Raw genomic sequence first — 19427 nt, forward strand, 5'->3', positions numbered from 1 at the left:
TGTATGGTTGCGAGGCGTGGGCTATGGATAGAGTGGTGCGCAGGAGGATGGATGTGCTGGAAATGAGATGTTTGAGGACAATGTGTGGTGTGAGGTGGTTTGATCGAGTAAGTAACGTAAGGGTAAGAGAGATGTGTGGAAATAAAAAGAGCGTGGTTGAGAGAGCAGAAGAGGGTGTTTTGAAATGGTTTGGGCACATGGAGAGAATGAGTGAGGAAAGATTGACCAAGAGGATATATGTGTCGGAGGTGGAGGGAACGAGGAGAAGAGGGAGACCAAATTGGAGGTGGAAAGATGGAGTGAAAACGATTTTGTGTGATCGGGGCCTGAACATGCAGGAGGGTGAAAGGAGGGCAAGGAGTAGAGTGAATTGGAGGGATGTGGTATACCGGGGTTGACGTGCTGTCAGTGGATTGAATCAGGGCATGTGACGCGTCTGGGGTAAACCATGGAAAGCTGTGTAGGTATGTATATTTGCGTGTGTGGACGTATGTATATACATGTGTATGGGGGTGGGTTGGGCCATTTCTTTCGTCTGTTTCCTTGCACTACCTCGCAAATGCGGGAGACAGCGACAAAGTATAAAAAAAAAAAAATATATATATATATATATATATATATATATATATATATATATATATATATATATATATATATATATACGAATAAAGTGTATATCAACGCGCACCTTCATAGAACATACAAAGCTCCATCAGCCAGGATCAAACCTGGGACCCCTCCACTTTGTACAGTCAGGTTCGGTAAAACGCTCTCAGCTGGCTATGTGTTCTGTTCGGAAACAACCAATAGACCCCGTTGCTCACCATAGTGAGATGAAGGGTATTCGAGTACTTAGTATTTCAAATAGTTGTTTCCTATAATACAGTCCCTTAGCCTAGCGGTTAGCATGCCTGCCTCTTGCACAAGGGGTCCCAGGTTCGATCCTGGCTGATGGAGCTTTGTATGTTCTATGAAGGTGCGCGTTCATATACACTTTATTCATATTCATATAACTCCGCGTTGTACAGCCAGGTTCGGTAAAATGCTCTCAGCTGGCTATGTGTTCTGTTCGGAAACAACCGATAGACCCCTTTGCTCACCATAGTGAGACGAAGGGTATTCGAGTACTTAGTATTTCGAATAGTTGTTTCCTATAATACAGTCCCTTACCCTAGCGGTTAGCATGCCTGCCTCTTGCACAAGGGGTCCCAGGTTCGATCCTGGCTGATGGAGCTTTGTATGATATATATATATATATATATATATATATATATATATATATATATATATGTATATATATATATTTAGGAATATGGAAGGATGGAGTGAAAAAGATTTTGAGTGATCAGGGCCTGAACATGCAGGAGGGTGAAAGGTGTGCAAGGAATAGAGTCAATTGGAACAATGTGCTGTACCGGGGTCGACGTGCTGTCAATGGATTGAACCAGGGCATGTGAAGCGTCTGGGGTAAACCGTGGAGAGTTCTGTGGGGCCTGAATGTGGAAAGGGAGTTGTGTTTTCGGTGCATTATTACATGACAGCTAGAGACTGAGCATGATCGAATGTGGCCTTTGTTGTCTTTTCCTAGCACTACCTCGCACACATGAGGGGGAGGGGGTTGTTATTTCATGTGCGGCGAGGTGGCAGTGGGAATGAATAAAGGCAGACAGTATGAATTATGTACATGTGCATATATGTATATGTCTGTGTGTGTATATATATGTATACATTGAGATGTATAGGTATGTATATTTGTGTGTGTGGATGTGTATGTATATACATGTGTATGTGGGTGGGTTGGGCCATTCTTTCGTCTGTGTCCTTGCGCTACCTCGCTAACACGGGAGACAGCGATAAAGCAAAATGAATAAATATAAGTAAATAATATATATATATATTTTTTTTTTTTTTTTTTTTTTTTTTTTTTTTTTTTTATACTTTGTCGCTGTCTCCCGCGTTTGCGAGGTAGCGCAAGGAAACAGACGAAAGAAATGGCGGCCCAACCCCCCCCCCCCATACACATGTACATACACACGTCCACACACGCAAATATACATACCTACACAGCTTTCCATGGTTTACCCCAGACGCTTCACATGCCTTGCTTCAATCCACTGACAGCACGTCAACCCCTATATACCACATGACTCCAATTCACTCTATTTCTTGCCCTCCTTTCACCCTCCTGCATGTTCAGGCCCCGATCACACAAAATCTTTTTCACTCCATCTTTCCACCTCCAATTTGGTCTCCCTCTTCTCCTCGTTCCCTCCACCTCCGACACATATATCCTCTTGGTCAATCTCTCCTCACTCATTCTCTCCATGTGCCCAAACCATTTCAAAACACCCTCTTCTGCTCTCTCAACCACGCTCTTTTTATTTCCACACATCTCTCTTACCCTTACGTTACTTACTCGATCAAACCACCTCACACCACACATTGTCCTCAAACATCTCATTTCCAGCACATCCATCCTCCTGCGCACATCTCTATCCATAGCCCACGCCTCGCAACCATACAGCATTGTTGGAACCACTATTCCCTCAAACATACCCATTTTTGCTTTCCGAGATAATGTTCTCGACTTCCACACATTTTTCAAGGCTCCCAAAATTTTCGCCCCCTCCCCCACCCTATGATCCACTTCCGCTTCCATGGTTCCATCCGCTGACAGATCCACTCCCAGATATCTAAAGCACTTCACTTCCTCCAGTTTTTCTCCATTCAAACTCACCTCCCAATTGACTTGACCCTCACCCCTACTGTACCTAATAACCTTGCTCTTATTCACATTTACTCTCAACTTTCTTCTTCCACACACTTTACCAAACTCAGTCACCAGCTTCTGCAGTTTCTCACATGAATCAGCCACCAGCGCTGTATCATCAGCGAACAACAATTGACTCACTTCCCAAGCTCTCTCATCCCCAACAGACTTCATACTTGCCCCTCTTTCCAGGACTCTTGCATTTACCTCCTTTACAACCCCATCCATAAACAAATTAAACAACCATGGAGACATCACACACCCCTGCCGCAAACCTACATTCACTGAGAACCAATCACTTTCCTCTCTTCCTACACGTACACATGCCTTACATCCTCGATAAAAACTTTTCACTGCTTCTAACAACTTGCCTCCCACACCATATATTCTTAATACCTTCCACAGAGCATCTCTATCAACTCTATCATATGCCTTCTCCAGATCCATAAATGCTACATACAAATCCATTTGCTTTTCTAAGTATTTCTCACATACATTCTTCAAAGCAAACACCTGATCCACACATCCTCTACCACTTCTGAAACCGCACTGCTCTTCCCCAATCTGATGCTCTGTACATGCCTTCACCCTCTCAATCAATACCCTCCCATATAATTTACCAGGAATACTCAACAAACTTATACCTCTGTAATTTGAGCACTCACTCTTATCCCCTTTGCCTTTGTACAATGGCACTATGCACGCATTCCGCCAATCCTCAGGCACCTCACCATGAGTCATACATACATTAAATAACCTTACCAACCAGTCAACAATACAGTCACCCCCTTTCTTAATAAATTCCACTGCAATACCATCCAAACCTGCTGCCTTGCCGGCTTTCATCTTCCGCAAAGCTTTTACTACCTCTTCTCTGTTTACCAAATCATTTTCCCTAACCCTCTCACTTTGCACACCACCTCGACCAAAACACCCTATATCTGCCACTCTGTCATCAGACACATTCAACAAACCTTCAAAATACTCATTCCATCTCCTTCTTACATCACCGCTACTTGTTATCACCTCCCCATTTACGCCCTTCACTGAAGTTCCCATTTGCTCCCTTGTCTTACGCACCCTATTTACCTCCTTCCAGAACATCTTTTTATTCTCCCTAAAATTTACTGATAGTCTCTCACCCCAACTCTCATTTGCCCTTTTTTTCACCTCTTGCACCTTTCTCTTGACCTCCTGTCTCTTTCTTTTATACTTCTCCCACTCAATTTCATTTTTTCCCTGCAAAAATCGTCCAAATGCCTCTCTCTTCTCTTTCACTAATACTCTTACTTCTTCATCCCACCACACACTACCCTTTCTAAACAGCCCACCTCCCACTCTTCTCATGCCACAAGCATCTTTTGCGCTATATATTTTGGGATATATATATATATATATATATATATATATATATATATATATATATATATATATGTATATGAGTGTGGGGGTCTTTCTTCATTTATTTCTTGGCACTATCTCGCTAATGCAGGAAATGGCAATTAAGTGGAAGGATGGAGTGAAAAAGATTTTCAGCGATCAGGGCCTGAACATACAGGAGGGTGAGAGGCGTTCAAGGAATAGAGTGAATTGGAACGATGTGGTATAACAGGGTTGACATGCTGTCAGTGGACTGAACCAGGGCATGTGAAGCATCTGGGGTAAACCATGGAAAGGTCTGTGGGGCCTGGGTGTGGATAGGGAGCTATGGTTTCGGTGCATTACACATGACAGCTAGAGAGTGAGTGTGAATGAATGTGGCCTTCTTTGTCTGTTTTCCTGGCACTGCCTTGCCAAAGCAGGGGATAGTGATGCTGTTTTCCTGTGGGGTGGGGTAGTGCCAAGAATGGATAAAGGCAAGCAAGTATGAATATGTACATGTGAAGTGCCCAGGGTACACCATGGAAAGTTTGGTATGGTTTGGTTGTTGATAGGGAGTTGTAGTTCTGGTGCATACACATGAAAGGTAAAGAATGGATGTGCGTTAATGCAGCCTTTCTCTGTCTGTTCCCGGCACTACCTCACTAATGCAGGAAACAGTGATCAGAAAGAATTTACACATATTTACATCAGGAGTAGTGAGGCAGGGGGAAGGTAGAATGGTAGTTTCATGATGCAAATTTTTTTAATGACACTTATCACTGTTTGTGGTTATTATTTACATATACTATGGGTATTTATTCATTTACATATATTTACATATGATGGGGTAAGCACACTTCAGTAGAAGTTTAAATAGTTTGTTGAAACTTTATGGTACACAACCTCTTTCACATAGGAAATCCATCTCTACACATATAAACAATTCACAAAGTTTCAGTTACCAACACAAGCAGAAAGCAGTAAGGCTTGAACATCCTCTTAATGCCATGCCAGAGTAGAAACTGTCCTGGTTGTTATATATATAAATATACACAACAGAATTCTCTTCAAAGAATGGTAATCTCTCAAAAAAGCACCTATGTGTCAGCAGTGTGACACTCACATGCCATACAAATGTCAAAATATTGGTAAGGGATTTAAACACAGCCCACAAAGATTAGCATTTGTGTGATAATTCCAGGAGGCATTTACATGTCCCCATATGATGACTCCCAGAGTGATCCCCAGCCCTACTTCCCCACTTAAACTTATGTGTTGTATGCTCTTTCTTTGAAATAAGTACAGTATTCACACTCAGTAATAATTTCTAAGCACAGATCTTGACAAATTTTTCCTCATTTTCCTTTATATCATGTATCCCATGCCCATCAATTATACTGTCAACTGCTACATTTAAACTCTTACATTTAAATCCCCTACCATGAAACCAGTCCTTTACATCAAAATAGCCAAAGTCTTGCTCAACTTCTACCAGATGTCTCTCTTCTTCATTCTTCTTTCTACCAGGTGCATGAGCACTAACTCCTACCCACCTCTTGTAGTCTTCTTTGATTTTAACCTACTGTACTTCAGTCTTGAACTCGCATCCTTACACTCTTTAGCACAATCATGCAGTCCCTCCCATATTAAAAGTGCCTCCTCCTCCTAGGCTCTTGCCCTCACACTAACCCCAAATTTTAACCCTTTGATATTCCTAAAGTACTCCACACTTCAGCTTAGTTTCACTCTAACCCAGAAAATCCAAATCCCTGTCATCAAACATGGCATCAATCTCTTCTTCTCATTCAGGTTATCCTTCTACTTTCAAATGCCCCAACCTTATCCTTTGAGGAACAGTCCATGCTTGACTACTTTTATTCCCATTTTGGGAAAGCAGTAGTACAAGGAGGGAAGGGTATCCATATCCTTGTTCCCACTCCTATTATTTACCCTTAATAACATGCAGGAGATACAGTATGTGTTGTTTTCCTACTTCCATGTCTCTAGGGACAAATGAAAATTGAGATATATGGTAGAGAAATACTTGAATTAAGTGTTTTTAAGTATTCTGAGACATTTGGAAAGTTTGTGTGTGAAATGAATACCAGCAACTCGCATGTATATGAGGCAGAAAGGAAAGACAGCAACCTGGTTAGGGTAGGGGAACTGGCAGCTGCAGTGTTTGCTCACTGCATTGCTGTCACAACACCCAAGCAGTAGCACCTTTCTTGTGAGTGTCTGCCTACCACTGACTGCCAGCACACACACACACACACACACACACACACACACACACACATATATATATATATATATATATATATATATATATATATATATATATATATATATATATATATATTATTTATTTATTTATATATATATATGGGAGGGTATTGATTGAGAGGGTGAAGGCATGTACAGAGCATCAGATTGGGGAAGAGCAGTGTGGTTTCAGAAGTGGTAGAGGATGTGTGGATCAGGTGTTTGCTTTGAAGAATGTATGTGAGAAATACTTAGAAAAGCAAATGGATTTGTATGTAGCATTTATGGATCTGGAGAAGGCATATGATAGAGTTGATAGAGATGCTCTGTGGAAGGTATTAAGAATATATGGTGTGGGTGGCAAGTTGTTAGAAGCAGTGAAAAGTTTTTATCGAGGATGTAAGGCATGTGTACGTGTAGGAAGAGAGGAAAGTGATTGGTTCTCAGTGAATGTAGGTTTGCGGCAGGGGTGTGTGATGTCTCCATGGTTGTTTAATTTGTTTATGGATGGGGTTGTTAGGGAGGTGAATGCAAGAGTTTTGGAAAGAGGGGCAAGAAGGAAGTCTTTTGTGGATGAGAGAGCTTGGGAAGTGAGTCAGTTATTGTTCGATGATGATACAGCGCTGGTGGCTGATTCATGTGAGAAACTGCAGAAGCTGGTGACTGAGTTTGGTAAAGTGTGTGAAAGAAGAAAGTTAAGAGTAAATGTGAATAAGAGCAAGGTCATTAGGTACAGTAGGGTTGAGGGTCAAGTCAATTGGGAGGTAAGTTTGAATGGAGAAAAACTGGAGGAAGTAAAGTGTTTTAGATATCTGGGAGTGGATCTGGCAGCGGATGGAACCATGGAAGCGGAAGTGGATCATAGGGTGGGGGAGGGGGCGAAAATCCTGGGAGCCTTGAAGAATGTGTGGAAGTCGAGAACATTATCTCAGAAAGCAAAAATGGGTATGTTTGAAGGAATAGTGGTTCCAACAATGTTGTATGGTTGCGAGGCGTGGGCTATGGATAGAGTTGTGCGCCGGAGGGTGGATGTGCTGGAAATGAGATGTTTGAGGACAATGTGTGGTGTGAGGTGGTTTGATCGAGTAAGTAATGTAAGGGTAAGAGAGATGTGTGGAAATAAAAAGAGCATGGTTGAGAGAGCAGAAGAGGGTGTTTTGAAATGGTTTGGGCACATGGAGAGAATGAGTGAGGAAAGATTGACCAAGAGGATATATGTGTCGGAAGTGGAGGGAACGAGGAGAAGTGGGAGACCAAATTGGAGGTGGAAAGATGGAGTGAAAAAGATTTTGAGTGATCGGGGCCTGAACATGCAGGAGGGTGAAAGGCGGGCAAGGAATAGAGTGAATTGGATCGATGTGGTATACCGGGGTTGACGTGCTGTCAGTGGATTGAATCAGAGCATGTGAAGCGTCTGGGGTAAACCATGGAAAGCTGTGTAGGTATGTATAATTGCGTGTGTGGACGTATGTATATACATGTGTATGGGGGTGGGTCGGGCCATTTCTTTCGTCTGTTTCCTTGCGCTACCTCGCAAACGCGGGAGACAGCGGCAAAAAAAAATATATATATATATATATATATATATATATATATATATATATATATATATATATATATATATATATATATATGTATATATATATTCACTTTTTTCATGTTTCATCTCTCAACTTCTGTGAATCCTGTGAATCTTATTTATCTGCCCCTATAACTTTTATTCATTTAACTGCAATGAGTCTTTTCTCTCCAGTTCCTTTCAATATCCTCGTTGCTCTTTTGTTTGCATCCCTCATCTTCCTTCTCTGTTGTATTACTCTCCATTTGGTTGTATTTCTTCATCTCATCTTTTCCATTTCTCTTGAGTTGCTGATCATCTTCCCCTTTTCAACTTTTGCCTTTTTTCTCCCATCTTTTGTTTATCATTATATGCTGCCTTTTATGTCTTTTATGTTTTTCCAGTTATTTTTTTTTATATTTCTCCTTACCTCATTCTTCTGTCATGTTTACCAAAAATCTTTCACAGCCATCTCCTTTTTTCCCCATTTTTAGTTATTTCCTCTCTCGCTTTTCTTGCTGTATCTCCGTTTTCTCTCAATATTTGGTTTTGCTTCATTTCTCTTGTGTTTTCACTTTTCCGTTTGTCCTCCCATCTTCACAATTTGTTCTTACACTTCATATTATCTTAAACATTTTCTCTGTATTTCCTTCTTTTAATTCTTTTTGAGTAATATACCCCTTTAACTTCTTTTACCTCTCTCTCTCTCTCTCTCTCTCTCTCTCTCTCTCTCTCTCTCTCTCTCTCTCTCTCTCTCTCTCTTAAAGCTTTCATTTGCACTCCACCTTCCTTTCTGCTCTCTCTTCACTCTTTCATGCAATACCTCATTTTCTCTCCTTTCCTTTGCTTCAGTCTTCTTCCTCTGTTATTGAAAACTCATTTCTTCTTTGGCTTCCTTTATCCTTACTACAATATTTTCTTCTCTCCGGGCTTTTCTTCTGGCTTCTAACCTCGCCTACGCTTGGCCATGGATAGTAGATGACGGTCGTGATCCGCCATCTGGGACTCATTCGTCGACAGTTGATCCTTCTACAACACCAGGTCCCGGTAAGGTTTCTTTTTCTCCTTATTCTCTTCCATTTTCTATCTTTTAGGAGTTTCTCTGTCAGTTTCAATTGATGTTCTTGTTCTTAGTCAATAATTAGTGTATTTTTGGCAGTATATGCTTTTTTGTATTTGATTTTGTTGTCTGCGCTTAAGTGTACATGTTTACCATTGTATGATACTCTTATGCTCACTGAAATAATTCCTATTATTATTATTATTATAATTTATTATTGTTATTATTATTATTATTATTATTATTATTATTATTATTATTATTATTATTATAACTTCTATTATTGTTACTATGATTACAATTTTTTTTATTATTATTACTGCTATTATTATTATTATCATCATTACTATTATTATTTTTATCTTTATTATTATTATTATTATTCTATTTCAACCTTATTGTACTTCAAGTAGTTATTATAGCCACTGCTTTGCTTCTGCTGAGATAGTTGACTTAGTGCATTAAGCCCTTGGAATGCATTGCTATTACATTATATTAGTGTAAACCCATTTTCATCTATCATACCATGTATCATGAAAGGTAATTTCACCATGATTTCACCTGCATCATATGACTTTCATAATGTCTTCTTTTACATTCTCCTTCATTAATAGGCATGTGTAGATCTAGAGGAAAAAGTCCACCACTGCAAATTTGAGATTTGCCAAGTTTCAATGTATGTGATAGCGCATGAAATATTATTCCCCAATAGCTCTGCATGATATAAAAGGTTTGCTGAGTCTGACACTCATGTAGATATTTAACCGCCAAGAGAATACAGACTTCACATTTGCAACAAAATGATGAAATAGTGTGAAAGAAGAAAACAGGGAGGAAGAACTATGCACTCTAATTATTTCTCAGTTTAAATTTTCCCATTATTTTGTAAGTCTTTACATATCTTTTGTTGTTTCATTAATTTTTATGTTTCAGGTATAATTTAGTTTATGTATTCTGCATGTATTGAACATTTTATATATATATATATATATATATATATATATATATATATATATATATATATATATATATATATATATATATATATATATATTTCTATTTTAACCTTGTAATAGTTGCAGAAAATTATAATATATATATATATATATATATATATATATATATATATATATATATATATATATATATACATATATATATATATATATATATTTAAACAAAGTTTCTTTTTAATGGACTGATGCATGCACAACATTCCCATGTTGGAAACACCCATTGTTGGAATACATTTTTTTTTAAACCCCTTCCCTCAAAACATATCATAATTCTTGAGGAAGTTACTTTTCCAAATATGGAACCTTAGTTTTATTCATTATGAGCTGTAAGAAAGTATAATTAAGGTACCGAAGCATGTTCTCTCACATTACTGACTTTAGTTATGGAACTGAATGGGCTTGTTGATGCTGGCCCATCGCAAATGCTGCCCCCCTTCCTTTGCCAGGCATTTTAAGTGGAAGGAAGAATAAGTCTCCACACCTTCAAGATATTCAATCAGGACTGTGATCAATTTATCTCAGATAATGTAGCAACAAAATGCAGGGAAACATTGGAGGATGATCTACAAGCTGCTGACTCTAGTTGATGTATTTTTGGACTAAGAACAAACAGCAAATGAAGTAAGACCTGTGAGTAGAGTGGATATGTTTCCATGACAAATCAAAGCTAATCTTTTTTAGATTTACCAGTCAGCATGTTGCTGACGGGAGCCCTTAAACCTCACACTACCATTACATCTTTTGTAAGATGAATGGTGCGAAGCTGGGCAGAACTTTAAATGTTGACTAGACATATGTGCTAGAGTTGTTTTACAAAGAATTTACAGATAGTACTGCTTCCTGTAGCAGGGAAATATGGGCTCCATCGGAGTGAGAATTCTATGATGAGACTGTCCTTCCAATGATGCAGCTTTAGAAAAAGTGATTTTTCATTCATGGAATAACCTCTTGTGCACAGAATCTGGTAGCATCTGTAACTAAAGTGACACACACAAATACACACACACACACTTACACACATATATGCACATTGTTTCATACATATTTGCCAATTCCCATGTTAGCGAGGTCGTGTCAAGAACAGATGACAGAGCCTTAGAGGAAAATGTTCTCACTTGGCCCCCTTTTCTGTACACTCTTTTGGAAAATTAAAAGGGAGGGGAGGAGTATCAGTCCTCCATTTCCACCCCTTTTAGTTGCCTTTTGTGACATCCAGGGAATATGTAGCCATTCTTTCGTCTGTTTCCTTGCGCTACCTCGCTAAAGCGGGAGACAGCGACAAAGCAAAATGAATAAAAAATAGATATGTATATATGTATATATACCAATACATCTCAACATATACATATATATACACACACAGACATATACGTATATACACATGTACATAATTTAATACTGTCTGCCCTTATTCATTCCCATCGCCACCTCACCACACATGAAATAACAACCCCCTCCCCCTCATGTGTGCGAGGTAGCGCTAGGAAAAGACAACAAAGCCCCCGTTCGTTCACACTCAGTCTATAGCTGTCATGTAATAACGCACCGAAACCACAGCTCCCTTTCCACATCCAGGCCCCACAAAACTTTCCATGGTTTACCCCAGACGCTTCACATGCCCTGGTTCAATCCATTGACAGCTCGTCGACCCTGGTATACCACATCGTTCCAATTCACTCTATTCCTTACATGCCTTTCACCCTCCTGCATGTTCAGGCCCCGATCACTCAAAATCTTTTTCACTCCATCTTTCCACCTCCAATTTCGTCTCCCACTACTCCTTGTTCTCTCCACCTCTGACACATATATCCTCTTGGTCAATCTTTCCTCACTCATTCTCTCCATGTGACTAAACCATTTCAAAACACCCTCTTCTGCTCTCTCAACCACACTCTTTTTATTACCACATATCTCTCTTGCCCTATTATTATTTACTCGATCAAACCACCTCACACCACATATTGTCCTCAAACATCTCATTTCCAGCACATCCACCCTCCTGTGCACAACTCTATCCATATCCTCACCTTGCAACCATACAACATTGTTGGAACCACTATTTCTTCAAACATACCCATTTTTGCTTTTCAAGATAATGTTCTCGACGTCCACACATTCTTCAAGGCTCCCAGAATTTTCGCCCCCTCCCCCACCCTACAATTCACTTCCGCTTCCATGGTTCCATCCGCTGCCAAGTCCACTCCCAGATATCTACAACACTTCACTTCCTCCAGTTTTTCTCCATTCAAACTTACCTCCCAATTGGCTTGACCCTCAACCCTACTGTACCTAATAACCTTGCTCTTATTCACATTTACTCTCAACTTTCTTCTTTCACACACTTTACCAAACTCAGTCACCAGCCTCTGCAGTTTCTCACGTGAATCAGCCACCAGTGCTTTATCATCAGCGAACAACAACTGACTCACTTCCCAAGCTCTCTCATCCACAACAGACTGCATACTTAACCCTTCTTTCCAAAACTCTTGCATTCACCTCCCTAACAACCCCATCCACAAACAAATTAAACAACCATGGAGCCATCACACACCCCTTCACTGAGAACCAATCACTTTCCTCTCTTCCTACACGTACATATGCCTTACATCCTCGATAAAAACTTTTCACTGCTTCTAACAACTTGCCTCCCACACCATATATTCTTAATACCTTCCACAGAATATCTCTATCAACTCTATCATATGCCCTCTCCAGATCCATAAATGCTACATACAAATCCATTTGCTTTTCTAAGTATTTCTCACATACATTCTTCAAAAGAAAACACCTGATCCACACATCCTCTACCACTTCTGAAACCACACTGCTCTTCCCCAATCTGATGCTCTGTACATGTCTTCACCCTCTCAATCAATACCCTCCCATATAATTTCCCCGGAATACCCAACAAACTTATTCCTCTGTGATTTGAGCACTCGCCTTTGTCCCCTTTGCCTTTGTACAACGGCACTATGCAAGCGTTCCGCCAATCCTCAGGCACCTCACCATGAATCATACATACATTGAATAACCCTACCAACCAGTCAACAATACAGTCACCCCCTTTTTTAATAAATTCCACTGCAATAGCATCCAAACCCACTGCCTTGCCAGCTTTCATCTTCCGCAAAGCTTTTACTACCTCTTCTCTGTTTACCAAATCATTTTCCCTTACCGTAATTTTATTTATTTATTTTGCTTTGTCGCTGTCTCCCGCGTTTGCGAGGTAGCGCAAGGAAACAGATGAAAGAAATGGCCCAACCCACCCCCATACACATGTATATACATACACGTCCACACATGCAAATATACATACCCATACATCTCAATGTACACATATATATACACACACAGACACATACATATATACACATGCACACAATTCACACTGTCTGCCTTTATTCATTCCCATCGCCACCTCGCCACACATGGAATAACATCCCCCTCCCCCCTCATGTGTGCGGGGTAGTGCTATGAAAAGACAACAAAGGCCCCATTCGTTCACACTCAGTCTCTAGCTGTCATGTAATAATGCCCGAAACCACAGCTCCCTTTCCACATCCAGGCCCCACAGAACTTTCCATGGTTTACCCAGACGCTTCACATGCCCTGATTCAATCCCTTGACAGCGCGTCGACCCCGGTATACCACATCGATCCAATTCACTCTATTCCTTGCCCACCTTTCACCCTCCTGAATGTACAGGCCCCGATCACTCAAAATCTTTTTCACTCCATCTTTCCACCTCCAATTTGGTCTCCCACTTCTCCTCATTCCCTCCACCTCCGACACATATATCCTCTTGGTCAATCTTTCCTCACTCATTCTCTCCATATACCCAAACCATTTCAAAACACCCTCTTCTGCTCTCTCAACCACGCTCTTTTTATTTCCACACATCTGTCTTACCCTTACATTACTTACTCGATCAAACCACCTCACAACACATATTGTCCTCAAATATCTCATTTCCAGCACATCCACCCTCCTGCGCACAACTCTATCCATAGCCCACGCCTCGCAATCATACAACATTGTTGGGACCTAACCCAACCCTAATATATATATATATATATATATATATATATATATATATATATATATATATATATATATATATATATATATATATATATAACTTTCTAAAAGGGGAAACAGGAGTCATGCGGGGAGTGCTCATCCTCCTCGAAGGCTCAGATTGGGGTGTCTAAATGTGTGTGGATGTAACCAAGATGAGAAAAAAGGAGAGATAGGTAGTATGTTTGAGGAAAGGAACCTGGATGTTTTGGCTTCGAGTGAAACGAAGCTCAAGGGTAAAGGGGAAGAGTGGTTTGGGAATGTCTTGGGAGTACAGTCAGGGGTGTGTGAGAGGATAAGAGCAAGGGAAGGAGTAGCACTACTCCTGAAACAGGAGTGGTGGGAGTATGTGATAGAGTGTAAGAAAGTAAACCCTAGATTGATATGGGTAAAACTGAAAGTTGATGGAGAAAGATGGGTGATTATTGGTGCATATACACCTGGGCATGTGAAGAAAGATCATGAGAGGCAAGTGTTTTGGGAGGAGCTGAATGAGTGTGTTAGTGGTTTTGATGCCAAAGCAAAATACATAAATAAATAAATATATATATTTATTTTATTTATTTATATTGCTTTGTCGCTGTCTCCCGCGTTAGCGAGGTTTGCAAGGAAACAGACGAAAGAATGGCCCACCCCACCCACATGCACCTGTATAGACATACACATCCACACACACAAATATACATACCTATACATCTCAACGTATACATATATATACACACACAGACATATACATATATACACATGTACATAATTCATACTGTCTGCCTTTATTCATTCCCATCGCCACCCCGCCACACATGCAATAACAACCCCCTCCCCACTCATGTGCGCAAGGTAGCGCTAGGAAGACAACAAAGGCCCCATTCGTTCACACAGTCTCTAGCTGTCATGTAATAATGCACCAAAACCACAGCTCCTTTTCCACATCCAGAATGGAAAAAGGTGAGAACAAAGGTGGTAAGGGGAGTGGGGGAGGAATGGAATGTATTTAGGGAAGCAGTGATGGCTCGTGCAAAAGATGCTTGTGGCATGAGAAGCATGGGAGGTGGGCAGATTAGAAAGGGGAGTGAGTGGTGGGATGAAAAAGTAAGATTATTAGTGAAAGAGAAGAGAGAGGCATTTGGTCGATATTTGCAGGGAAATAATGCAAATGACTGGGAGATGTACAAAAGAAAGAAGGAGGTGGTCAAGAGAAAGGTGCAGGATGTGAAAAAGAGGGCAGATGAGAGTTGGGGTGAGAGAGTATCATTAGATTTTAAGGAGAATAAAAAGATGTTTTGGAAGGAGGTAAATAAAGTGTGTAAGACAAGGGAACAAATGGGAACATCAGTGAAGGGGGCTAATGGTGAGGTGATAACAAGTCATGGTGATGTGAGAAGCAGATGGAGTAAGTATTTTGAAGGTTTGTTGAATGTGTTTGATGATAGAGTGGCAAATATAGGGTGTTTTGGTCGAGGTGGTGTGCAAAGTGAGAGGGTTAGGTAGAATGATTTGGTAAACAGAGAAGAGGTAGTAAAAGCTTTACAGAAGATGCAAGCCGGCAAAGCAGCGGGTTTGGATGGTATTACGGTGGAATTTATTAAAAAAGGCGGTGACTGTATTGTTGACTGGTTGGTAAGGTTACTTAATGTATGTATGACTCATGGTGAGTTGCCTGAGGATTGGCGGAAATACTTGCATAGTGCCATTGTACAAAGGCAAAGGTGATAAAGGTGAGTGCTCAAATTACAGAGGTATAAGTTTGTTGAGTATTCCTGGGAAATTATATGGGAGGGTATTGATTGAGGATGAAGGCATGTACAGAGGATCAGGTTGGGGACGAGCAGTGTGGTTTCAGAAGTGGTAGAGGATGTGTGGATCAGATGTTTGCTTTGAAAAATGTATGTGAGAAATACTTAGAAAAGCAAATGGATTTGTATGTGGCATTTATGGATCTGGAGAAGGCATATGATAGAGTTGATAGAGATCTTCTGTAGAAGGTGTTAAGAACATATGGTGTGTGAGGCAAGTTGTTAGAAGCAGTGAGAAGTTTTTATCGAGGATGTAAGGTATGTATATGAGTAGGAAGAGAGGAAAGTGATTGGTTCTTAGTGAATGTCAGTTTGCGGCAGGGATACGGGATGTCTCCATGGTGGTTTAATTTGTTTATGGATGGGGTTGTTAGGGAAGTGAATGCAAGAGTTTTGGAGAGAGGGGCAAGTATGCAGTCTTTTGGGGATGAGAGAGCTTGGGAAGTGAGTCAGTTGTTGATTGCTGATGATACAGCGCTGGTGGCTGATTTGGGTGAGAAACTGCAGAAACTAGTGACTGAGTTTGCTCAAGTGTGTGAAAGAAGAAAGCTTAGAGTAAATGTGAATAAGAGCAAGGTTATCAGGTACAGTAGGGTTGAGGGACAAGTCAACTGGGAGGTAAGTTTGAATGGAGAAAAACTGGAGGAAATGAAGAGTTTTAGATATCTGGGAGTGGATTTGGCAGCAGATGGAACCATGGATGCGGAAGTGAGTCATAAGGTGGGTGAGGGGGCAAAAGTTCTGGGAGTGTTGAAAAATGTGTATGTTTGAAGGAATAATGGTTCCAACAATGCTATATGGTTGTGAGGTGTGGGCTATAGATAGATTTGTACGTAGGAGGGTGGATGTGTTTGAAGTGAGATGTGTGAGGACAATATATGTGGTGTGAGGTGGTTTGATCGAGTAAGTAATGAAAGGGTAAGAGAGATGTGTGGTAATAAAAAGAGTGTGGTTGAGAGAGCAGAAGAGGGTGTTTTGAAATGGTTTGGTCACATGGAGAGAATGATTGAGGAAAGATTGACAAAGAGGATATATGTGTCAGAGGTGGAGTGAATGAGGAGAAGTGGAAGACCAAATTGGAGGTGGAAAGGTGGAGTGAAAAGGATTTTGCATGATCGGGGCCTGAACATGCAGGAGGGTGAAAGGCGTGCAAGGAATAGAGTGAATTGGAATGATTTGGTATACCGGGGTCAATGTGCTGTCAATGGATTGAACCAGGGCATGTGAAGCATCTGGGGTTCAGTGGATTGAACCAGGGCATATGAAGCATCTGGAGTAAACCATGGAAAGTTCTGTGGGGCGTAGATGTGGAAAGAGAGCTGTGGTTTCGGTGCATTATACATGACAGCTAGAGACTGAGTGTGAACGAATGTGGCCTTTGTGGTCTTTTCCTAGTGCTACCTTGCACACATGTGGGGGGGAGGAAGTTGTCATTTCATGTGTGGCAGGGTGGCAACGCGAATGAATAAGGGCAGACAGTATGAATTATGTACATATATATATATATATATATATATATATATATATATATATATATATATATATATATATATATATATATATATATATATATATATTTTTTTTTTTTTTTTTTCATACTATTCGCTATTTCCCGCGATAGCGAGGTAGCGTTAAGAACAGAGGACTGGGCCTTTGAGGGAATATCCTCACCTGGACCTCTTCTCTGTTCCTTCTTTTGGAAAAAAAAAAAAAAAAAAAAAAAACGAGAGGGGAGGATTTCCAGCCCCCCGCTCCCTTCCCTTTTAGTCGCCTTCTACGACACGCAGGGAATACGTGGGAAGTATTCTTTCTCCCCTATCCCCAGGGAATAAGATCAAAGTGTAGATATATATATATATATATATATATATATATATATATATATATATATTTTTTTTTTTTTTTTTTTTTGCTTTGTCGCTGTCTCCCGCGCTTGCGAGGTAGCGCAAGGAAACAGACGAAAGAAATGGCCCAACCCACCCCCATACACATGTATATACATACGTCCACACACGCAAATATACATACCTACACAGCTTTCCATGGTTTACCCCAGACGCTTCACATGCCTTGATTCAATCCACTGACAGCACGTCAACCCCGGTATACCACATCGCTCCAATTCACTCTATTCCTTGCCCTCCTTTCACCCTCCTGCATGTTCAGGCCCCGATCACACAAAATCTTTTTCACTCCATCTTTCCACCTCCAATTTGGTCTCCCTCTTCTCCTCGTTCCCTCCACCTCTGACACATATATCCTCTTGGTCAATCTTTCCTCACTCATTCTCTCCATGTGCCCAAACAATTTCAAAACACCCTCTTCTGCTCTCTCAACCACGCTCTTTTTATTTCCACACATCTCTCTTACCCTTACGTTACTTACTCGATCAAACCACCTCACACCACACATTGTCCTCAAACATCTCATTTCCAGCACATCTATCCTCCTGCACACAACTCTATCCATAGCCCACGCCTCGCAACCATACAACATTGTTGGAACCACTATTCCTTCAAACATACCCATTTTTGCTTTCCGAGATAATGTTCTCGACTTCCACACATTCTTCAAGGCTCCCAGAATTTTCGCCCCCTCCCCCTCCCTATGATCCACTTCTGCTTCCATGGTTCCATCCGCTGCCAGATCCACTCCCAGATATCTAAAACACTTCACTTCCTCCAGTTTTTCTCCATTCAAACTCACCTCCCAATTGACTTGACCCTCAATCCTCCTGTACCTAATAACCTTGCTCTTATTCACATTTACTCTTAACTTTCTTCTTTCACACACTTTACCAAACTCAGTCACCAGCTTCTGCAGTTTCTCACATGAATCATCCACCAGCGCTGTATCATCAGCGAACAACACACTGACTCACTTCCCAAGCTCTCTCATCCCCAACAGACTTCATACTTGCCCCTCTTTCCAAAACTCTTGCATTCACTTCCCTAACAACCCCATCCATAAACAAATTAAACAACCATGGAGACATCACACCCCCCTGCCGCAAACCTACATTCACTGAGAACCAATCACTTTCCTCTCTTCCTACGCGTACACATGCCTTACATCCTCGATAAAAACTTTTCACTGCTTCTAACAACTTGCCTCCCACACCATATATTCTTAATACCTTCCACAGAGCATCTCTATCAACTCTATCATATGCCTTCTCCAGATCCATAAATGCTACATACAAATCCATTTGCTTTTCTAAGTATTTCTCACATACATTCTTCAAAGCAAACACCTGATCCACACATCCTCTACCACTTCTGAAACCACACTGCTCTTCCCCAATCTGATGCTCTGTACATGCCTTCACCCTCTCAATCAATACCCTCCCATATAATTTACCAGGAATACTCAACAAACTTATACCTCTGTAATTTGAGCACTCACTCTTATCCCCTTTGCCTTTGTACAATGGCACTATGCACGCATTCCGCCAATCCTCAGGCACCTCACCGTGAGTCATACATACATTAAATAACCTTACCAACCAGTCAACTGTACAGTCACC

At 40.7% G+C, this 19427-nt stretch overlaps 1 protein-coding gene across 12 annotated transcripts in view; it reads left to right on the forward strand.

Moving 5' to 3' along the window:
* LOC139761978 (protein turtle homolog B-like) overlaps positions 1 to 19427 on the forward strand; it is a 514207-nt gene that overhangs the window by 277625 nt on the left and 217155 nt on the right. For 6 of the 12 annotated variants that reach the window (XM_071686726.1, XM_071686724.1, XM_071686728.1 and 3 more), the window contains exon 16: positions 8931 to 9002. The exons of 3 other annotated variants lie outside the window; for them this stretch is intronic. In XM_071686726.1, the coding sequence (XP_071542827.1) occupies positions 8931 to 9002 (72 nt within the window). The remainder of the gene's footprint in view (positions 1 to 8930; positions 9003 to 19427) is intronic. 3 more of the 12 variants (XM_071686729.1, XM_071686733.1, XM_071686736.1) reach the window with 1 other exon arrangement.

Source organism: Panulirus ornatus, chromosome 42 (assembly GCF_036320965.1).
Source record: "Panulirus ornatus isolate Po-2019 chromosome 42, ASM3632096v1, whole genome shotgun sequence".
Lineage (NCBI taxonomy): Eukaryota > Metazoa > Arthropoda > Malacostraca > Decapoda > Palinuridae > Panulirus > Panulirus ornatus.